This window comes from Ambystoma mexicanum, chromosome 2q (assembly GCF_040938575.1).
Source record: "Ambystoma mexicanum isolate Mex_15411 chromosome 2q, UKY_AmexF1_1, whole genome shotgun sequence".
NCBI classification, from domain to species: Eukaryota; Metazoa; Chordata; class Amphibia; order Caudata; family Ambystomatidae; genus Ambystoma; species Ambystoma mexicanum.
In genome coordinates, this window is record NC_090924.1 from 282,344,843 (window position 1) to 282,369,456 (window position 24,614).

General features: G+C 44.4%; 1 protein-coding gene across 1 annotated transcript in view; it reads left to right on the forward strand.

Annotated features, from left to right (window-relative positions):
- TEKT4 (tektin 4) overlaps positions 1–23,159 on the forward strand; it is a 188,234-nt gene extending 165,075 nt beyond the window's left edge. Inside the window, exon 6 of the mRNA XM_069647249.1 lies at positions 22,709–23,159. Coding sequence (XP_069503350.1) covers positions 22,709–22,925 — 217 coding nt within the window. The 3' untranslated portion in view covers positions 22,926–23,159. The remainder of the gene's footprint in view (positions 1–22,708) is intronic.
- Positions 23,160–24,614: the final 1,455 nt, after the last annotated feature.

The window sequence follows — 24,614 nt, forward strand, 5'->3', positions numbered from 1 at the left end:
GGGACAGAGACAGCAATTCTCTCTATTTGGGACAACCTAAAAACCAACGGAGACTCCAATACAAACTTGGAACAGATACTACTCAACCTCTCCACAGCGTTCGACACAGTCAGCCATAAAATCCTCATCAAGAGACTGGCGGCTGCTCTGGATCAAATCTTTCTTGTTTTAAAGAACAGAAACAGTATGGATGAAACCATACAAATCCACACAGCGCGACTCCACCTGTGGAGTAGAAGGATTCTCCCTATCCCCACTCTTCAACATCTACATGACTCCACTAATCAACCTCATCAAAAGACACGGCTTCACTTGCTACAACTACACAGATGACACCCAAATCATCTACAAAATTGAATATGTACAAGAGGAGAACACAACGCCAATAGGCTGTCTCAAAGAACTCTACGAATGGATGAACACTAACAGCCTCAAAGTCAACCTGGGCAAGACGGAAATCATGATTATATCCAAAAACCAAGGAAGCAACCAGTACATCCTATGGCCCACATAACTAGGAACAGCACCCACACCATCCAAAATTGTCAAAAACCTTGTAATCCTAATGAACAATGACCTAACCCTAGAACCGCAAGTAAACGCTATAATCAAGAAATGCTTCTTCCACCTACACACAATCAGAAATATTCTACCATTCCTCTCCTCCATGCACAAACCACTAGCCATCATCTTCCCTCATCATGTTATGTTATTTTATGTTATTTGGCTTTTATACAGCGCTCTATATATCATTGGTATGACCTCAAAGCTCTGGTAGGTTGAACGCCCTTGTGGACCGTGGTCCAGGTCATTTGAGCGAGTGAGGTGGCATAGGGTGCATGGGTGTACCTATTATGTGTGCAGCTGAAGCGGCTGTGCATTGGTACCTGTATCCTAGCATTAGGTGTGGTGGTATTCGATATCAGTAGAATGTGTGTAGTCTGGGCAATGGCCATCAGGACGGTGTTCTGGCTGCATTAGGCCTGTTTAGGACGCTTATGTGTGCAGCTAGGCCGAATTCGAGGGGTACAGCTGTGTTTTATCCGAGTGAGGTATTCATGAGGTAATGTTCGTGAGTGAGCAGCTAGGCCTAAATTGATCGAGGGGCGTAGCTGCATTCTAATTGTGTGTTGGTGTAGAGAATAGAGTGAGCGTACCGAAATGATAGGTGAGTGTATGGGAGGAGGGTTTGGTCTAGTGGGCTTGCTGTTCCGGAGTTAAGGTCTGCGTTTGTGATTGTTGCGTTCAGACCTGTTAGGGTTCTTCTTGTTACCCTAAAGCTGCATTGCCACAGTTACATCTTTGGATAACAATGTCAGGTTTGGGTATGTTTGGCCTTGTGCAAATTGCCCTCGGCAATTTGACCTAAAAACATTTGACCGTTTGACGAAATTGACCTCCATTGTTAAGGATGCAGGGGTCATCCCTGCAACCCCTTTTTGACCTACTTACATGAACTTGAGGAGCAGGGGACACCCCCGCAACACCCGCACCTCATGTTCAGGTAAGTAGGTATTAAGCTATTTGACCTAAAACAAAAATGTCAGTTTGGACCGGATGCAAAAAAAGGTCAATTTAGACCACTCAGAAAAGGTCGATTTGGTCAAAAGACAATTGCATTTATAGAATACTTGTTCACAATGTTACAAGATTCAAGCTTCACAAGAGAAACAGACTGACCACTCTTTGATGAAGATTTTCAACTTTAAAGAACTGCAAGGACTTGCATTCCCTTTCATTAGCAAGGAGTGATACTTTTACTCTGGTCAGGAATCACAATTGTCCACACGCGACCTCTCTTTGTTGTAATATTCCTTGTAGCAGTTTGTGATAGTCAGTTTAAACTTCTCAAGTGATTTGGAAAAACATTCCTCTTCCAATTGGAGATACGCGACCACTCCGACAAAGTTATACAGTTCAACAATGGGAAATCGAAAGCTTTTCGTTTTAATGCGAGCACTGTCCAGGATAGACTACGCCAACAGTTTATACCACAGAATGCCGGATTATTTACAGAACAAACTTCAAGGTATACATAACACAGCTCCCAGACTTCTCCTCATGAAGGGACCACATCACAACGTGGCTCCCCAGAGAAATACAAACCATGAAGGACCATCTGAGATTCAGAAAACATCTAAAAACCTGCCTCTTCAACTCGGAACGGGATGAAAACAAATGAGCAACACCCATGCCCCATGGAATAAACACACAACTGGAAACACAGAGGACTAGGGCAGACCACAGCAAAGTGCAGGGAAGTATAGAGGCCTCTGAATTAGAGGTAGACCCAGGTGCAACTGTTCTGCTACAGGGGCCCCACTGGAAACAAAGGAGAGAGATGGGACCGACCTAATTGAACCACAGATAGAGGGCATTAGAATTAAAGGGGAGAGAATGGCGACTGAACAGATGGACCACAGGGCATAGGGAGTTCAAGGTTGCAAGGAAGGCGAAGGCGCCCGTGGAGGCAATGGTTGCTGCACACACGGAGGTGCCACAGGGTAAAGTGATGTGGACATCCATTAGTCTGAACACAGGGGCTGGAGAGGGTACCACCACTAAACAGCCCTGTTAATGACCCACACCCCTGCACAGAAAACAGGATTGAGATGTGAAGCACACCGCAATGTCTGACATTGGAAGGGATATGTGCTGCAGGCAGCCAAAACTGAGGGGGTATGATAAGCTATTGCCACTAACCAACCTCATCCCTCTGCATACACCTCTCAAACTCTGAACTAAACACAACAATACCCCTACTGCACAAAAAAAACAAAAGTCCTTCACTACACCGAAACAATGAAACAAACCACACATATTCTTGCACACCAGCGCATGAAGGCTACTGACCGAAAATTCACACCTATGCTCAGCGAACAGTGTAAACCGACCTGAAGCTGCCTATAGCACATCACATCTCTCCTGCTCTTTTGCCTCACTCAGTCCTACTAACCTACCCCCACACCTTACCCTCTTGCTTAACAGATCTGTCAGAGCACCAAGGGACTTGCCAATCCCACTGCAGTCTCCAGTTCTTCTCTGCTTTCCATGGCTCTCTGTACTGCACTAGCCTCCTACTTCACAACAAAACTCCTCACTCTCCTCTACTCTCCCCTCTGTTCCCTCACCTGCTCTCATGCCTCTCTTGGCCCTCATCTCCCCTTGCCTCTTACTCTTCTCCTTCTCGCCCATAGCACCGTAAGAGGTCTCTAAACAAGTCCTCTCTATGAAAGTCTTCTCCAAACAGGTGCTCCCCTGCTACCCCAGAACTATCAAGGATACAATTGTCTCCCTTGCTCCAGCCCTGGCGGATTTCTGCAATCACTCCTTTGCCACTGCCTCCTTTCCACTTCCCCTCAAGCACTCCCTTGTGCACCCCCTTCTAAAAAAGACTTCTGCCGACCCTTCCTGCCAGGCTAACTACCACCCTATCTCCATTACCCCCTTGCTTGGTAAACCTTTGGAGAAGCTGGTCATCTCCCAACTGATCCACCACACTGAATCTGTTGGTTGTCTCCACGACCACCAGTCTGACTTCAGAGCAGCCAGAGGAACAGAAACTGCTCCCCCTAGCACCTGTGAAGACTTGCTTTCAAATCTTGATTCTAGTTCTCCTTTCATTCTCATCCTTCTCGATATTTCCTCTGCCTTTGATGCGGTCAATCATGCCACCCTCATAAATCGGCTCTGTGATACCCTTATTATCACAGACCTGGCACTACACTGTTAATCATCTGTATTTCAAAAGCAACTTGTAAAACTGTTTATTCTGAACTGTAACATGTAAACTTGCGCCCGGATGCCTTTGGGTTTGGAGCGTTATATAAATAAATAAACAAACAAACAAGCAAACAAACAAACAGTCCTTCCCAGGTTCAACTGGGCCCTTTTCTCTCCTCCACCACACTCTTCTCCTGCGGCATCCCCCAGGGCTTGCCCCTTTGGCTCACTTGATCTTCACCTTGTCTCCTCACTTCAAGTGTTATGCTGATGACACGCAGCTCCTTCAAGCTTCCCTCCACTGCTTCTTCTTCCTCTCTCACCTCTCTCATGCCTGACTTTCTGACGGCTATTCATACATGAGGCACTGATAATGATCTCTGCCTTAATGCCAGTAAGACAGAGATCCTTCTCATTGGGACCCCTGCTCCCTCCTTGCCGCCTACTTCCTGGCATCCCTCCCAGGGTCCCTTCCCCTCTCCCTCTTGTGAGGCTAAAAACCTTGGTGTCATCTTCGACTCCTCTCTCTCCTTCTCTCCTCACATCACAGACCTTACCAAGAAGGCTCACTTTCAGCTGCACCTCCTCAGAGTCATTCTCCCTTTCCTCACCTTCCCCCAGAAACTTATTGTCTCCAGAGTGTTGGTCCTCTCTAGGCTGGACTACTGCAACAGCTTCTTCCTCAATCTGCCTTTGTCCGCCCTTCGCCCCGTTCAACTAATCCAGAATAGGACTGCAAGACTTATCTTTGGCCTCAAGCCCAGAGACTGCATCTCTACACCCCTAAAATCTCTCCACTGGCTCCCAGTGCCTGCAAGGAGCAAGTTCTGTGCATCATCCACAAAGCTTTCTGGGGCCTGGTACCCTGCTAGATCCAACTCTCTCTTCTCCTAAGTACCTCCCTGCTAGAGAGCCCTTCAGTCTTCTAGCTCCAACTCTCTGCAGATCAGACGCTTCTCCAGGTAGAGAGTGAGGGGTAGATCTCTCTCTTCTTCAGGAGCCGCCCTCTGGAATGGCCTCCCTGCCACCCGCATGCTTGAGCCAGATCTCCTTATGTTCCAGAAGCTTCTCAAGACCCTCATTTTCTCATCTTCCTTCCCTCTCCCCCCTCCCCTGCTAATGCTGCCCTCTGCCACTTTGACTGGCTGCCTGGTCCCTTCTGAGACCTACAGGGCACCAGGTCCTCCTTGCCCAGTCTACCCCAGCACCCGGTCTCCCTGTCCTGCCCCACCTCAACCCCCCCAACCTGCACATGCCCTTCTGGGCCCCCTTCCCCCGACTACCCTGGCGGGTTGTGCATTCCTACTCCGTCTGGTCCACCCCCTTCCTCGCACTTAGCATGTGGCCCTCACTCACTGCATCCCCTAGCACTTGCGCACCCGGGCCTCCTTGTAGGGAGAATTCTCCAGAATGGCTAATTTCCCTTACCTACTGAGTCCCTCAGCAGCTTTGCTGGATTTCGAGGATTTATTTGTTTCACCTGGTAAGAGTGTGAGCCTTTTTTCCCACTCTTACATGTGTTTTGCTATGTGTATTTCTACTTTTTGTATGATCTTGGGCACTGGAGCCTCACCTACTCCATGGCACCATATTCTTCCATGAGTGTTACACAGCACCTTCGGTGCAGTGACACAGGGTTGTCTTTTAGACTTCCCACTGACTCCATTTTCTGGGGCTGACTACTGTCCCCAGAAAAGATAAAGTTGCCAGACCCAGTACACCCCATCTTCCTTGGTGTATTGGAAAGGGTTAATTCTTATCCCTATTTGTCTGTGCCTCTTGGAGCATTGTTTCGCTTCCTTTACATTAAGACTTGGCTGGTGGCAGTGGTATCTACCCTAACTTTTCTATCGCGATTATCTTATATAAACGTGGTAATGTTTTAGGCTATTATATTAGCCTCAAACATAAACCCGCTTGACCAAATACATTTAATTTTGGCTCTGGCCGGGTTTATTTGCCATTTCTTTTTGTTACAGTCTTTCTCGTGTTTTACTCTGCTCGCCAAACCAGGTTTGGTCCCTTTGTTCATCGCTTTTTCGCGGGCTTCCACACAGAAGCCCTCCTTTAGGCGTCTGAGAGTCTGGGTAGGCAGGATATGAGGGAGGGGTCTTAGGACCCCTGCCATGGGTTCCCTTGGTAACCCAAGTCGCACTCCTATCTGATTGGCTAAAGGGACTGGCTTTGCCAGGCCAGCCACCCTGCTGTGTGATTGAAGCCAGGCTGTATGAATGGGGATAAACTGCATAAAAAGCAGGTCTCTGGGACTGGAAGAGCAGAGTGGCCACTGGAACAAAAGAACCAACGAGGAACTGGAAGACGAGGACCACTACAACGACTGATCTGCCCGGTGAAGCCCTGCTGCAGGTCCGAATTTCCGGAATCCGACGTCAGAGAAGATCATCCAGGAAACTTCTTCCCTTGAGTGGTGGGATCGACCAGTTCACCCAAACTGCAAGCCAGGACCCCTATTCTGGTCGAATTCGCTGTACAGAGCTACAGTGGGCCAGATAGCCAGGAAGGTTGGACCCTGCTTGGGTTTTAAGGAGCGCACCTTTTATTCGTTGTTCGGCGCTGCTGCTGGTTTCTTCCCTGGGTAGTGCATGACCCTCCAGTCTTCCTACTTCTGATCAGTCCGACAGTCGCTTCAGGAACCATGAGCCTGCAGGAACTACCAGGAATGTCTGTCTCAGCTACAGCCTCCTCTCCGTTTTAAGGTACTGTGCAAATCCGGTTGTGTGTTTCGTTCAGCCGCGGTGAAAGTGTTTGAAATCTTTCTCCAATCCAAGGGCTTGTCCTTCTCTTCTCTTTGAACTAACTTTTCTACCAACCAACCTCGTCCGGTAACCTTGCCACGAACTTTACCGCAAACTACCCTGAACTGTATTATCTTGAGCAAAAGACTTTGAACCATTGACTTTGGCCCTAAGCCTTTTCTATCTGATTTTATCATTGTAGTCTCTCTTGTTCGCTTGCCCTGAGTACTTACCTGTTGGTGTGGATTCATTTCTGTTAACTTTTGTTTTTCCCTCCCTTTTAAATTGCTGGAGTGCCATTTTGCTCCCACTTCATTTTGTGAGCTTAACTTGTCTGGAATTTAAGGGAAGTGGTGTGGTGTATTAAGAGTGTGGTTTTTAAACTGCTTAGAAAGGTGTAATGTTATACAACTGAAGAGTGAAATAAATGTATATTCTTTTACTTGAAAACCTTGATTCAGTGTTTGCCTGAATCATAGTAATTGCTGTCCTTTGTGTAACTATTTGTACTGCTCACTTACTCTTGAGATAAGTCTGGCTGCTCCGCTACTGCTACCACTTTAGCTGTGTAGTACAGGCTTGTACCAAAGGTGAAATTGTACTGTTACTTGTAGTCTTAATTGTGTGTGGTGTTCCCAAAGGGTACTGCATATAATTCTGCCTAACACTCCTCTTAGCACTCGACTAGCCCCAGGTGCCTTTCTTCCCCTTCCTCCCCCCCTTGCACCTGTTTGCCTCCTCTCTGCTGAACTTCCTTTCCCAGCTTAGCATTATCCTTTCTCCCCCTTCCCCACTCTTCTCCCACCTGCACTTCTTGTTGCTGCACTTTCATGATACCGTTATTGTTATTTTTCTTCCATGCCACACCCCCTTTTTTTCTTGTTGCCACCTTGAAACACTATTTGCTGTTCATGCGCTTTATAAATACTCAATAAATGAATACATAAAATAAATAGTGCACGGTATAAAAAACCTTTAACATAACATAACATAACTGTTCACACACCCCAAAGCTAGTCTACCTGGGTTGCCTACGATCTTGTATCTCACTCGCCACTATCAGCTTCTTTGCTATGTAAGCTACTTGCCTCAAGTGAACATAACTTCGTGTGGAAGAGACCACTGGGACCGAACCTAGGTTGAAAACTCTCTGATATTGAATGGTCTTGTATATGTGCTGGTCCTTGCAGATTCAAGGTTGTCTTAGATTTGCGCTTCACGCAGCAAAGGATCAATCATTGCATCTATTGGTCCCCCGAAAAGTTGGTGTCCTGTAGGTTGAGTCTAGATGAGTTATCTTGGCATTGTAAAAGGGTTGCCGGTGCCATCTTGCATACCATCTGGTAATGTCAGAAGATTCAGTCGTACTGGGGGTTTGCCCGCCCGCGCATGGACTTTGTGCTCGGCCTTTCTCTTCCTTGCACTCATATGTTGTGTATTTTGGGCCCATTTTCAGCTGATATTGGCTTGTATGTTGGTAAGGTCTATTGGGTTTATAGAGCTCTTGTGGTGGCAAAGAAACATATTTTGTTGCATTGGAAGAGTGATGCCTTGCCTACAGTTGATGACTGGCTTCACAGCTTATCGATCCTTTCTGACCGGGACAAGGTGGCCTTCAAGTATACACAACAACTTGATAAGTATGCAGCCATTTGGGCTGATTGTATGTTTAGCTCTCCCCCCTTTTTTCTTTACTTTTTCCTTCCTGTTCCCATTTAGGTTTTTTCCTTAAGGATTTTTCCTTTTTTGTTTTCGATAATTAATGGGTTTGTTGCTGTTATACCCTGGATGTGTTTTGAATTAATTGCCTGTCATGTACACATTGTTGATCTTCTTTCTGAAAATTAAAGAAACAATTTTTGAAATGAAAGTAAATCAAAGTGGTTCCTGCATAAAAGTTGCTATGAAGAGACTTCTCTTTGAGACCCGTGTTAAAAGGTTGGTATAAAACATGTATAAGCTACAAGAGATGACACCTGGGTCCCGGGATTGGGTTAAGAGAAAGTGAATCTGTGTCTGGAGATACAGGACAGATGAAAGCAAACAACACCAGAAGAAAATACAGAAGAGAAAGGATTACAACTGAAAGAAGAGAACAACTACACCGGAAATAACAGAAGGCAGCTCAGAAAACCTACACCAGAATTAGGACACTGGAGTCGATACTTGTATAACAACAGTAGATAGCTGTGCTCTCCTAGACACAAGAGGGGATTTAATAACGGCCAAGGAAAGAAATGTTCGGCTACAAAACCAGCATACTGGTAGGTGGTGCACTATAGAAGTCAGGGGGAAGAGGGATCTACGGCATATGCAGAAACGTCAAGTCTAACACGCTGCAGGTGTGAAAGGCGTGCATCTTGGCTTTAATCGGGAATTCAACAACAAACTGAGAAGTGGATCCAGAAGTCAAATGGCACGAGTACAGCAGTAAACTGTGGATTTAATGACCATGAACGGCTTTGCCTGTGGGCGAATAAAGCCAACTCTGAAATAGCCACAGGTGTCATCGGTGGGCCAGGTGCAAATAATCTGGACTCCGCCTACTCAATGTGGTCATTCATGGTTTGAGGTAGATTAAGTTGACATGTACAAGAATGCACCAGTTGGGTTCTGTAAAAAATAGGAAGCATTGTGGAACAGGGTTGATTCAAGAATCGAGAGTTATCCAAGAATGTTTATAAATGCCAGGGGACATACATAACTAATGACAGGACTCTTTAGCCTTCTCCAGATGGCAGGGTGTCAGACGACTCATGCCTTGCGAACTGGGGGTTTGTTGTTTTGAAAAAGGTCGTCATTGTATTATTGCTATTTGTTATAATTTGTATTATTGCTATTTGTTATTACTAATATAAAATCATCTGGATCAAACCACCAAGCGATCGAGTGAATGACAGCCAGTGGCTAGATGCTGACATAGAAAAAGAGGAGTTGTGATAATGCAGCACAGTTCATGCTTCACAATACTCAGTATCAATGAGTGAGGCGTTTGTATTTTACAAGTTGTATTGTTAACAGAGCATCTAGGTGCTCATGGGGACGTTTTGTCCTTTGTACAATTAAGTTATCTAATACAGTGTACCGTTGTGCCTGGTTGTGTGTGTGAAATGGTGCTAACACTGTTACAGGGGAAAAGAGGGAAATCCATCTTTTACTTTCACAGTCACCCACCTTAAATGGTTCCTTTACATTTGAGCATTGTCCAATATTCAATGCTTCTGATGAACGACCTGGCCCTGCACCATCAAGTACGCCGTGCAATGAACTCCAGACGTATTTGAACAATACACTTTTATATATAAGCATGCAAATATTCTCAGCCCAGGATTCACTACAGACCCTGTTGGCAGAGGCATCTATGACACCTGTAGCCTTGGTATCGCTCGTTTCATTACAGCCTATTGTAATAGATGATCTTTGCAAAATTGTGAATTCACTTGCTTCAAGTCTGGGCCGGGGGGCCCCATGTCTGGTGGATGTAATAACATGTCAAATTAAGTAGCTTGCGCTGAGTTTGACAAATATTGTGCATTCCTCTTTCAAAGAGGGCATTATTCCTGATGCTCTAAAAATATTATTGGTCACTCGACTTCTTAAAAAAAAAAAAGAACATTTTCTGGATCTTCATCTTTGTGAGATAATCGACCTGTTTCTGTTAAAATACTGAACAAAGCTGCTGATATCCAAATAAGAGATTTTAGAGAGCAAGATATTGCTGGGTAAATATCAATCCAGCTTTAGAACCTGCCACAGCACAGAGACAGCCCTATTACACATTACAAATCTCCCATAAGTATGGGAGAGTGGGGATGGAACACAGGGGCATCACCTTAATGGATACTGTACCCTTAGTCCATCATCCTCTTTCCCATACACCATCCCACTATTCCTGATTAAAAGATTTCTAAGTCCAACTAGATAAAGGAACTCACAATTGAAGGCACCGAAAGATTGTGAAAAGAAGCAGCTGGTGGCAACACCTGCCATGCAGTCTCTGAAGTGTTGGTGTCAGTAAAGGGAATCTTCTTTGAAGAGTTCTGTGTCAGGAATGGCACTCTGTCAAGAGTGGCACAGGGTACCCAGGTAGGTTTTGGGTGGCTGTGCTGAAGTAAGGTAGCAGATAAGCACACACAGCAGGAGGTTCAACAAGAAAGAAGAGTAGGAAACTGTAGCTGTGAGCCAAAAGGGGCAAAAGATACAAAGGTACAAACAAACTGGATTCCCTCTTGGGGTGTATGCTGAAATGGGAAAGAGTGTTCCACGAACCTTAGGAAACTCCAGCCTTCTGCACAGATTGCTATAACAGAGGCCCACACTGTATGCTCATGGCTGGGAACAACAGCAGTGGGTGTCTTTAACACTGAAAACGCTACAAGGGAAGGGGCAGAGGTTGCCTGCCGGAAACCAACAGGCAAGCTTTGTACAAAGGGATTACATAAGACCCATGAGAAGACAGGAACAGATATATCCAGCGAAAAGGAAGTCAATGAGCAATCTAGCAGAAGGAAATGAAGAAAAGGCAGTTAGACTGAAGTAGATAACCTAAGGTGGAGTACAGAGGACTCAAGGAAGAGAACAAGGGAGCAGCAGTCATGAAAACAGAAGGGCTGCAAAGTAGGAAGCAGGTCTGCAGTCAAGAGTGGGACTAGGTGCAGGCAAACTGTAGTGGACTGCGGAGGACTATAGTAGGCTGCAAGTCAGGGAGTCCAAAAGAACAGGACAGAGAGAGATTAGTAGTAGGCGAAAGACAGAGAGCCCAAAAGAATAGGGCCACGAAGTAGGGAGCCCAGAGGAGCAGGGCTGTAGGCAGCTAAATGTAAAACAGGCTGTAAGGCAAAGGAGTGTAGCAAGCCGCAAGGCAGGGAGCCCAGAAGACAAGGGCTGTAGGCAGCGTAGGGAGACAGGCTGCAAGGAAGGAGCCCAGAGGACATGGGCTGTAGGCAGCGGAGGGAGCAGGCTGCAAGGAAGGAGCCCAGAGGACAAGGGCTGAAGGCAGCGAAGAGGTGCAGGCTGCAAGGTAGGGAGCCCAGAGGACAAGGGCTTGGAGACAGCAGAGGGTTGCAAGCTGCAAGGTAGGGAGCCCAGAGGACAAGGGCTGTAGGCAGCCGGAGTGAGGCAGGCTGCAGGGCAGGGAGCCCAGAGGGCAAGGACTGTAGGCAGTCGGGGTGAGGCAGGCTGCAGGGCAGGGAGCCCAGAGGACAAGGACCGTAGGCAGCCGGAGTGAGGCAGGCTGCAGGGCAGGGAGCCCAGAGGACAAGGACCGTAGGCAGCCGGAGTGAGGCAGGCTGCAGGGCAGGGAGCCCAGAGGACAAGGATTGTAGGCAGCCGGAGTGAGGCAGGCTGCAAGGCAAGGAGCCCAGAAAGGGCACTGGATCAAAACAGGATAATGCAGCAACAGGAACAGAATACAAAGTAAAGGGTCAAGACAAACCAGAGAGGGCAGATCTCAAGATGCAAGACACTGTGCTCCTGCAGGCAGCTGCATATATACAGCCCTGCCCTGTTCTGAGGCAGGCTAATTGACAGCACCTGGAGCAGCACACCTGAAGACAATCTGCCTCCTCCCTCTCTGGTCCTGAGCAGGTGGAAGCAGCACTGGCCGCTAGGGCTTCTGGGGATTGTGGTCCCAATAACGATGAATGAGAATAGCCAGGAATGAGACTGTAGCAAGGTGCATTGTGGTAAATGTAGTTAGTTGAATAAAATAAGAAAGAACCAAAGTCGAGCAAATGGAAATTAAAGACCAAGACGTGAATAGGAGTTGTTCAAAGAGTATTAGGAGGATAAATGACTACCAAGTAGTCCATGATGGTTACCAATGCGTGTGCCAGCGGCACGGGCATGACATTCTGCTCCAAAAAGGGCCCCATCTACAGACCCTGGTGAATGATGCAATAATGAAAGACAGAGAAGGCCACATGTGATGTCCTATAACTTTATGAATATGGCCCAAGTGAAAGAAGTCATATCATAAAAAGATGCTGGAACTACCAGCAGTGCATTTATCCCTCACTTATTTTCAGCCAACAAACTCCCCTGATACTCATAGAAATGGTCTGTCATTGACTCTGCAAGAAGTCTGGCTGCTGGTCATCTTTCTGGGGTGCAGAATGTTCAAACTGATTTCCTAATCAGATTATGGCTACTAAGTAGCAAAGAAATATTCAGCATCTGCAGAAACTTTGCTTCAAGGTATCCAGAACTAAGAAGATTGTCAGTTTGATGAACTTTTCAAGAGTGTTTCTTTACACCTTTCAGTTGATTCCTTGGCTCACCATGGGGATCTGGAAACTAAGACCATACAGTGTGACAAGGAAACTTAATAGCCCATCATGGCTAGGCTTTACATCTTCATCATTCACTACATCCCCATCAGAAGCTGCAGTGTCGGCTGGATTTCTAGGATGAACTAACGTGCATCCCACCTCAACCTTCAGTCTTTGAACCTTACTGGATGGCTCCTGAGTACCTGTAACACGGTCTTCTGAAGCTTCCTTAAGATTTCATAAATTCTTTAAAGATGTGCGGAGACCTTCAACTAGAACATCCCATGCCTTCAATTTGACATGGCTCCACCTATAACAAATATTACTATATCTTCTTTAGTCCTTTAATCTTGTTTACTCTCTTCCAATAGCGCCAGGAAAGTCACATGTAAGTCTGTGCTGCGCTTTATAAAATGTAACTAACGTAACATATGAGTTGGCAAAATCTAGTTTGCAGTTTTCCGCTACAAATGTACATCTAGTAGCCATTCCAGAGTACAGGGCGCACCCATCCCAACATCCTTCATCACCATTCCTGTGATCAGTGATTTTTTTGTGTGTCTTATTGTCAGGGGCAACAGGAGGGTTGTGAGTGTGATCAGGTGTGGATAAGTCTTACATAGACAGGGTAGGTGTTTTTCTGTAGTCAGATTCACACAAAAGAAAATCCACCCCACCTTCTGCTCAAACCCCCTCTTCTAATGGATTGTGTCCTCCCATGGATTCCTCACCTCAGACATATATTCTTATCCTGCTTTGCAGTCTCTGCAAATGTTCGACACCCGGGGGTGCTGTGCGCTATCGGCTTTGATGTCCCACGACAATTACATTCCTGTGTCTGGATGTGACATCGATGACAGTATAAATAGCACGCACTGCACCCATTGCCTTAGTTCTGTTTTTCTGCATGTACTGCACGTTCCCGGAAAGGTTCGACTCTCCTCAGCAAATTTAATCGATGAACGTCTTAATATTTTTGCCTTTTTGTGTGATTTAATCATGATAGCTATGCCGAAAACAGGCTTTGAAAGATGTGTGGTCTGTGATTTGAAGAAGGCGATCACTGATCCACACATTTGTTTCTGGTGCACCAGTGAAAACCATGAAATCATCGAATATGGCTCATGCCAATTGATGACCTGTAAAACCTTGAAGGAGAGAAAGTCAAAGATCACACTAGGTTTTTTGGTTTTGAAATCTCCATCCTCCATCCCTTCAAAAAGAAAACCCTCCAAAGTTAGGAGTTCAGCTGGAGACAATTCTCCAGAAAGGCCCAAGAAATGATCAAAAAATTTGAATAGATTGTGAAACTGGAGTGATTCCCGTCACTCCTCCTCTTTATCTTCACGGAAGAAGAGTAAACAACACTGCCACCATTCATCATCATTGGATTCCTCACCTGACAGACGTCAGCTAGGTTTACCCAAGAAGACCCCCTCGGCGGCCAAATGGAAACATTTCTGTGAGAAAATGATGAAGGTATTTCTGAAGGCGGCCCCTCCTGGTCCAAAAACAGAGCCAAAGAAGGCTGTTGATCCCAAAGCGTCCTACAAGACCGGCAAGGAATCTAGTAAAGCTTTGACCTGTGCGCTGAAAAGCCAAAGTCGAAAGGCCTCCATGATGTCTACTCGAGTAGCATTGACCATGGCGACCGCCAAGTTAGCATTGAAGCTAAAGGCTTCAGTGCTATCCTCCTTGTAGGAGTCGAAGGGGCCTTCCACATCGACCTTGGAGTCGACTTCAGAAATTAAACCCCAAACAAAAATGGATTTCTTAAATCCTTTAGATCCATTTTTGAGGAGGAAGAGGTTTTGGAACACCAAATGTTCCAGAAGAATGGATTTCAGAGGAATCACAAATAGAAGACCTAGCCTTAGTCCTGAAAGATGCCAGTGGCTTGGATACCTCCCCTGAAGGTGAATTTGGCACACCAGATGTGCATTCTCACCCAAATCCAGCCTATAGCACTGCAATGAATAGGGTGATAGAATATTTAGGTTGGGGTCGTCCTGCAAAGGACATTACTCAGGATGACTTAACAGACATCTTGGAAAAAGGTCCTTCTAAGGCGTCTGTGCTGCCATTCCATACAGCACAAAAAAACCTAATAATGGAACTCTGGTAAAAAAAACAGGAACCACTCTGGCTGTAAATAAGGAGTTGGTAAAAAAGACAATCCTTTGTCTTTGGAACCTGATTTCCTTTCTAAGCATCCTACACGAGAGAGCTTAGTAGTACAGGTGGCAACATGAACATCCAAAGCTTATCCAACCATCCCTCCAGATAGGGATGATAAGCTTTATGAAACCCTTGCAAAAAGGGTCTTTTCAGCAGGAAGCATGGCATTAAAATCCATTTACGCATCTTGTGCACTGGCAAAATATAGCTACACCTTACGGAATACGATTGTACCATCTGCGGAAAACAAGAGAAGGGCTTAATTACCTAATTAATGATGGTAAAGAGGTGTCCTGTCAATCTCTTCAGTCAGGATAGACGCATGAGATTGCATTGGCAGATGCATAGGGACTAGTGCAGTAATCAGGTGGTTTGCATGGCTGCGTAAATCTGGGTTTGACCCTGATGTTCAATCAAGGCTTCAAGATATGCCCTTTGATGGGGCCAACCTATTTGGCCCCAATGCAGACAGCCTAGAGACACTACAGGATTCAAGGGCTGCAGAAAAACCTTTGGGGCAGCCATCGGCCTGCTGCAACAACACCCACCCTCACAGAACTGATGGGAGTGGTCCTTTTGTTATTACTCCTCCTTCGGTCCAACGGGAAGAGGTCAGATAGTCCAAAAACAAGGGCAAAGAAGAATTACGCTGAGGAAAACTGCCAAGGCAGCAACCCCCTTCTTTCCCACAGCCACAGCCCCAAACATCTCTGAGCACTTTGCTCACAGGACCCCAGTTGGAGGCACACAGACCCAGCATCTGCAAGAATGGCATTTCATTACTTCAGATGCCTGGGGAACCTTTTTGGCTACCCTGTCTGGAGATAACTGTAGTCACAGATGCCTCCTTCATGGGATGGGGAGCACACGTGAGTGATCTGACGACAAACAGGCTTTGATCCCCATCAGAATCAAGACTACACATAAACCTTTTAGAGCTGAGGGTGCTCAGACAGGTGCCGATTGCATTTTTGCCCTCCATCCAGGGAAAGAACGTTCTGATAATAACAGACAACACAGTGGCCATGCATTACCTATACAAAAGAGGAGGGGTAGTGCCACTACCAGTGTGCATGGAGGCAATGCAGCTCTGGTTTTGGGCTGTACAAAATGCAATCTCTCTGTCGGCTATTCACCTAGCGGGGAAAGAGAATACACCAGGCAATGCTCTGAGCAGGCAGAGCTTGATCTCCCATGAGTGGGAGTTAGGTCAGGAAGTCCTTCTACAGATCTTTGCCCTCAGGGGAAACCCTCAAGTGGATCTGTTTGCGTCCAGTATCAACAGAAAGTGAAACCTGTTCTGTGCAAAGGAAATTTACCTAGAGAGGAGCTCGGGCTTACGTGTTCATAGTGGACTGCGAATTCCCACTCGTCCCCGTCATTCATAATGTCATCAGGAGGTTGAGAAGGTTTGGGAAATCATTATACTTATTGCCCCGCATTGGGCCAGGAGGACGTGGTACCTGGACCTTCTAGACATGTCCATCTGCCCTCCATTACATCTTCCCCAGAGAGTGGATCTACTCTCACAAGAGAGAGGCTGTCTTCTTCACCCAGGAATCATTGTTTCTGAGAGTCTAAAATATACATTATGGAGGTGCTGCTTTCGGTTAGAAGACCAGCAACAAAATCCATATAATGCTGCCGTTGTAACAAGTTTTGCAGCTGGTGTAGAGCTAAAGATATAGATCCTTTCTCTTACAATAAACCTGCAGTGCTTTCTTTTTTACTGCACCTAGTCCATCAGGGGCTGCAGGTGGCTACTATTAACTGATGCTTGGTGGCGTTATCTATATTGAAATACATGCCAGAGCAAGGCTCTTGTTTCAAGATGCCTATTGTGATACAACTCTTGAAAGAACTGACAAATACATTCCCACCGGTCCTTCTTTTGATTCCTTGCTGGGATTTGAATTTAGTACTTACTTTTTTAATGGGTGGAGCTTTTGAGGCACTTCATTCCTGTCTCCGCGTTAGTGAGCTACAAGCCCTATCCTGCAAACCACCATTCACAGTATTCTCTAAGGAGAAGGACATTTTGAGGGTTCATCCCTCCTTTCTTCCCAAGGTGGTTTCAGAATTTCATTGAACACAAAAGATTACGTTGCCAGCTTTCTACACCCACCGGTTCAATCACCCCTCTAAGGATGTAGAGAGGCTATACAGGCTTGACCTGAAAAGGGCTCTTAGCTTTTACATTTCAAGAATGTCAGCTTTCAGACAGGATGACCAACTATTCCTTGGTTACACTGGTCAAAAGTTAGGCCAAGCAGTGACCAAGAAAACACTATCACAATGGATACTTTTATGCATTTTGTAGTGCTACTGTATTGCTGGGAAGGATATCACTGATAATCTAAGAGCTCACTCGACCAGGAGAGTGGCAACTATTTCGGCTTTACAAAGAGTTGTACCAGTGCAGGAAGTTTGCAATGCTGCAATGTCGTCCTTCCTCCATACATTTACAAAGCATTACTGCTTAGACACACTGCAGGGCCAGGACACTTGCTTTGGAAGAGCGGTTCTGCACAATATTATATGCTGAATAAACATTTCAGAAAAATTCAATTCTCCCACCTCCATCTACACAACTGTTATGGGAGTCTATCTAAGATGAGGAATTCATCGAAGGACACAAACCATTAGAAGAAGAAATTGCTTACCCCTGTTAATGTGCTTATGATGGATGTTCCTCCTACAGATTCCTCATCGCCCTCCCAGCCTACCCCAGAAAGAGGCAAAAACTAGGAACTGAGACAATGAGCGCAGAGCGTGCTATTTATACTATCATCAACGTCATGCCCAGCTGCAGGAATGATAACCGTAGAGGGACAGAGGCGCCAATGTCGCACAGCACCTCTCCTGTTGAAAATATTTCTAAGAATACAAAGCAGGACACAAATATATATCTAAGATGAGGAATCCATGGGAGGAACATCCATCAGAAAGAACATTACCAGTGTTTTGTTCTTTTCATTCACACAAGCACTTCACATTCACTCCCTACTGTGAGGGGTCAGTAGTGCGAGGCGGACAGATGTTTGATATTTGTTATCATATGCCATTTTATTCTTAAAGAAAATTTGTTAAAACATACTCCTGCTGAGGATTTCCCTGCCTAACCAAAGCTAAGGGGAAACACTCTTAACACAGGATAACTGGTCCTCACACTAAGCATCAAATCCACAAAGAAAATGAATGGCAATGTAACATCACAAACAACATTCACAGTTTCTGGAATAACCTTCTAATGTACTGGGTGATTTCCCTTCCCCGGGATTCAAAGTTAGGTCTGTTGGTGTTCAACAAAAGAAAATAATTTCTCAAATCAGTTCTTGATATTTCAAAGTCAATGGTGACATATCCACTTTCTCCACATAGCACCAGTGGTAATCCTAGCCCGAGTACTTTGCCACCTTCATCATGAAGACCTGCCACAGTTCAAAAGAAATGCAATATACACAGTTCTTTGTTAACAGTCAGTAATCTCTTGGTTACAGTGTTGGGCTTCACAATGGTATATTTGTCAGGATGACTTCTTAGTGCTTATGCTTCCACTTAGCAACTTCACTTCTACTTCATTCACTATGAGAACAGGCACCTTTGTCTCACAGTACTCCTCTTGGTTTGAACTACTACAATATTGCATCCACTGACAACCAGATATACCATCACAGCTTCAGTACTTTGGACTACTGCCACAGTTTCAGTGATGTCTAATTTTAGACAGGCTTCGACAAGAGATAGTTCAAAGTACTTCAACAACTTTAAGCAGACAAGGCACTCTTTCTGTTGAATAACAGCCTCTTTGCCTCTCTTGTCTGTCTGCCACAACAACGTGGGCTTGCCTTTGAGACTTCCTTCTCGCTGTCTTATGCAGTCTCTGGCACTACAGGTTGTGTCAACTTCAAAATAGTCTTTACAAGCAGCCAGTTTCCTGTCCCCAACTTTATCTGCACCTTTCTGCCAGTTATCAGCCCAATCAATTATCCAGAAGCCTTGGTGCCACTCTCTTAGCTTCAGGTAATACTTACACACTTGTTTCTTAGGCCAATAAACTATTATCAACTTCTTATTATTTTTTTTTTTTTTTAGATTGTTGAGGTTTATTAAAAAGGTCATTGCTGTCCATTTAGTCGAAGAGGCCAAAGCCCATATCGTCATCAGATTCTTCAGACTCGTCCTTCTTTTCTTCCTCTTTCTTCTCCTCAGCGGGAGCTAAAAATGATCTTAGTTCGTCCTTATTATTGGGACTTGGGGATTCCCTGATGGCCTTCATAGCATCACCTTTGGGTTTATACCCCTTGCCATTCACTGTGTGTCCCAAATACTCAACTTCATCCATACCAAACTTGCATTTGCTCTTTTCAATCTTCAAACCCACGCTCTCTAATTTCAATAACACATCCTTCAATCTCAAGTCATGTTCTCAACTTCACAGTACAGTTAGGCTGCTTCTTAACTCTGCGAAAGGTTGGTTTCAGCGGGAATATGGGGAAACTCTTGGCTTTGGTAATGCGTGTTCTCTTAATCAATTGTTATTTACTTTAACTTCTTTAAATGAAATGGTATGCTATATTAGAATAAAAAATAGGATTCAGTCTTTCTTTAGAAATACAAATTAGGCACACACAACCACTTTTAGATATAGGTCTTAAGGTTTAAAGATACATAATTGTATTGCTGTGTGAAAGTACTGGATAGAGTTCAGGCCTTTTTGGGAATCACTATTAGGCACGCACAGACATTCTTTGATGTAGTTTTCACAAGTTAAGTATTGTAATTCTTGTATTGTCAAGGTTAAGTGTTCGGTAATTGTCTTAGCAGCGTTCCGTCTCCTTAATTAGGGTCACACGACCACTCCTTCAAGCAGAAAACAGTCTTTTAATAATGGAACAATAGGTTTAGTCAATGTTAGCTTCGGACACAAGTAAAATGCTTTTCAAGTTATATGTGACTGCTACATTTCCATTGTTCAGGGACTTTTAAATGGAACAAACAACTTCTATTTGCTTAAAGTCTTATGCAAGTTAACAGGGATACGGATACTGTTACTGGCAATGCTTGCGCTATGTGTTAGAATGCCATGCTTCACTCACTGGCTTCTCATACACTTGTACTGCAGGTCTCACTGCTTTCCCAACTTCTGTCACAACTTCTACTGCTTTTGGCTCGCTGGGGATCCACACCCTTCTCCAATAAAGGTGTCCCTGGGCCCGGCCATGTGTTTTGGGAGTTCCTCTTACTTCCGAGACCCACGGCCTAATAATTGCTTCTTTTCTGGGTCTCCTGCATGTCTGCAGATCGGCAGCCACGGCAATCAGGCTCACACAGAGAAACACAGCTCTCCTGCATGTTCAACTGAAATTGGGAGGACTATCAAACCCTGTGATCAAACCATAATAACATATAAAGTCCAAATGATGGCATTATGATGCCGAGAAATCACTCAAAAAGAGGTTCCAATGTCACAGAGATTTTTTAATATGGTGGACGGGCGACACGTGTTTCGACCACTGGTCATCCTCAAGGCAGCCACATTTTCCGTTTAGTTATGTATCCCGATGCGGAATAGGGAAAATAGCTGATTGTCATCAATTCTGTGTATCAATTTGTTCTTCAACATTTTTTATTTGATCAACAGAGTACTGTAGATGCCAAGGAATCAGTCCCCTTTTTCCTATGGAGAGCTGCTGTCAAATTGTGATGGTGGCTTGGAGCATGCAATGTCCATTGTGATTAGAGTCTTGGTGTGGGTCTTTGACCTTGGTTTTAGTCCCTGGTGGTCTAAGGCGTCTGCTGCCACCCATGGTAGCCACAGCTAATGCCAGTCAGTCAAAATACGTTTATTCGGCAGTTTGTAATTAGGCGCACAGTATAACAAAATCATATCTTAAATACAACATAAAATCTAGGTGAAAACCTGCTTTTCAAAAAAAGTACCAAATCATTTAATTTAAGCCCATAGTTCACCAATCATTACTAAAAATATACAATATAAGGTTGGCTGCATAGTATTTAAATAGGGTTCATACCCAAGTTTGAGCTTGTTAAACCATTACGTATTTAGCATTTCAGACTCTCTGATTTTAATCACCATTTCTACTGCCGAATTGCCACAATATTTCTTACTGAGGATTGCTAGAGGGCCTGAGTCAGTCCGGTTGTGGGTCTGCAACCTTGGCTTTAGTCCCTGGTGGTCTAAGGAGTCTGACGCAGCTCATGGTAGCCACAGCCAATGCTGGGCAGTGGTGCGAGGCATGTCTCCCAGCCGCGCAGGCTCTGAAGTTTCCTCTCTGCTGCCTCTCTCTCCCTTCGCCAGTTCCAGGTTTCCAGCGCTGACATACGCATCACGTGGGACTGTTGAGGACTACTGTCTCGCTGCTGGCTTTTCCCATTAGTCAAGTTCTGCATGCTGGATCTAGAAAAAAAGAGAGTAAACATGTTGAGCATTTTACTTAAGATGTATGGGGTGATGCAAGTGAATACTGCACATATATACATTGGCATTTGAAGGGGCAGGGATTTGGGCCCTCTGAACTGCCACTGTCGCGCTCTGGGGTAGGTCTGCCACTGGATTACTCCCTTTTAGGCCTCCCAGCCTGGGGTGAGAGGGGTTCCTATCCACTCTTGACAAGGTCATGGCAATAACTTTGTACAGAACCGGTTTTCCTACTACAAGGAAATCTATCACTAGATAAATTGTCAGATGCTCTACTCTGATTCCTGAGGACTAGTACGTCCCTTTCCAGCAAGCCTAGGGTTCACTGTGCAAAACCAATGCCAGCTATTGCAGCCTTTGCAAGCAACATATTGTTCCAGCCCATTATAGTAGGATAGAAATTCACTTTAAGTAATTTTCCTTCTAATTAATGTTTTTCTTTTGGTCACCATCTGTTGTTTTTTCCTTCCTCCTGCCCAACAGAATAGAATAGGATAGGCTAGTTATTCAATACAGCCTTTATGAATACTAGTGAAGATTCTGTGTTGTAGAAAGAAAAATGTACTACTATAGTTACCAATGCTAGTTTTCCATCCTGGGTCCCTTCATGACATTCATAAGCGAAGGAAAGTGACCAGAAAGAATTAAGATGAAGAAAAAGGGGATACTCTCCTATAGATGTTTTTTTTAAAACGAACGGAGCCACAACAGGCACTGTGGTGCATCATGTGAGGCTGGAGTAATCTGGGTTTCTTAAAGTGAAAGTGCGTTACTTTGTTTTTATACGACAGTTTACCAATGTCACTGGTTTCCCCTTTTATTATTGTAAAGTTGAGGGCAATAGATCAGTTCAAAGCAACGCTAATGTGCTTTCTGGAAGTCCATTGGTAACTTTTCTAAAATATTTTTTTAAAGATATGCCAGCATGTCTTTTTAAATTTATAAATGGTTATGCTGCACACAAGTAGAGATATTCAGCTATCTATGATACATTTTTGGAGATGCCCGTTACCGAGAAGTAGGTTTACAGGTACGTATCTAGTTCTTCTACCAGCCCATCTACCCCCTCTCCAATTGCCCCCAAGTTTTGGGGAAACCTTTTAAGCCATGGCTAGGGCCTCTCCCACACAGGCCCTTGCTGACATGGCACTTTGATTGTGGGACATACATTTAATTTGTCTATGTGCCCTGAATAAAAGTATCTGTGCATTATATTAATTCGTTTCAGCAATCGTATGAAGCGTGTGTAATAAGTGAATCACACTCATATTTGAATGAGGCCAACATTCCTAGATGTTTTAGTATTTTTCATACATGTTTTGCTTGTTCCCATATTTCAGATTGGTCAACGAAGTTGCAGAGCTAACTGAATCCATTTGCTGTCTGCAGCAGCAGCTGGAGGAGTCTGAGCAGGCCCTGATCAACATGGAAGACACTAGACTGTCTTTTGTCAAGGAGATAGCCATAAAAGCCAATAGCCTGTTCATTGACCGGGAGAAATGCATGGCCCACCGCACCAGGTATCCCACGCTTTTGAGGCTGACTGGCTACCAATGATTCGGTTTTTTTATAGCAAGAGTAGACTCTAAACACTTGCAGAAGATTTTGTTTTGTGCAATAATTGTGTGCTACAAGGCTATATTCACTCTGAAGTATTCTCGATTGATACCTTACTATCACAAATAAAAACAATCAGGAAGTGTATCACATATTACTGTGGGCCTTACATATTTTATTGTAACTTCAAGCAACTTGAAAATTATGATTACAAATATAAATATTACAAAGCAATGGTTGAACGTGTGTTTTTTTTCCCCATTGAAGTTTGTTTTCATCCAAAAACCAAAATGGCTTCTGTTGTGTGTGTAATGTGGTTAGCACCTCCACTGGTCCCATCCTTCGAGATCTTATATTCTGAAAGAGTTGGGAAGGAAGGAAAACTGAAGGAAGGAACATCAGGGAACTAATCAACAAACGCAATAGGATGTGACGTCGCCAGAAATTAGCATATCAAGGTGAAATATGCACATGTCACTAAATTGGCTTTGTAGAACCACCCAACTTGCACAGGACAAATGTCATTTGCCTTTCATAAAATCAACACACACACAAAACCAAGAGAGGACATTTCCTTCTAATAGTGTTTTTGAAAACATTAAAAGGTGTGCATGTTTTAAACTCCAAGAACCAATACAAATGTTTTCCCTCGAACATGCAGTACCGAAAGAAGACATTTCACCTTCAGTTGTTTGTTATTTTTCATCAGGTTATATAGTGCACCCTCTGAAATAAGTGGGTGGACTCCGTCCACCGGGGTGTAACCTCAACTTTAGCCCTTACTAGAGTAAGGGTGGGAAAATCAGAGAGTAGGCACAGAAAGCGTTTTCCCCTTCTACCTGCGTTCACTGGCCACACTGTTCTTCAGTTTAGGAACTATGTAACAAAAAGGTGTCCTAATAGACAAATGTTTTGTGCACATGATGTGCATTCGTTTAGTCAGAGTTCACAGTGAATGCCTATTTTCAACTCAGCAACAAAAAACGCATAATCACTTCATCTTTTATAGAAACAAATGTTGAGGAGGTTTATTTGCTCACCTTTACCATTCTCTTTATTCAATATGTTTTCATAATTTTTTCAGATGAGTTATCATTTTCCCTCTGTATTTTTATACATGTAGTGACAGAAAACAAACATGTTGGAGGAGGCGATGGAAAGAGTCGCTTGCTCCTATATGCATTCATAAAACCAAAGAGAGCAGGAAGAAAAAACTCCTGGATTATACACAGCACATAGAACAAATGATTCACTTATAGACTTTTTCAATATGTGCAAAAAAAATGAACAGACCAATAAAACAACATATGTCAATAATATTAACTCTTATATGTAACGTAGTCCATGTGTCCATACTGTGAGTAGTATCAGCTACTTCTACTTGTTTGTATAGATCTATACTCCTGATTTGTTCAATCTAGAAGAGATTGCGGGTCACAGTGTCCGAATTATAGTTCACGCTTAGTGTGAAGATCACCTGACCAATTTAGCTTAGGAAGCCTATCCCTGACATCTGATAAGCTATCATGTAGAAGTGCACTGACCAATATAGTGCAGCTGTTTTTTGCAATTTCCCAAATGACAGGTTTTCAGGTGTTGTACTATGTTATGGTTGTCAAAATTCAGTTCAGACTCAAGGGAAGAAGTCTAGCAACCAATCAGTGTATGTTCCACTTCACTCACTTGAAA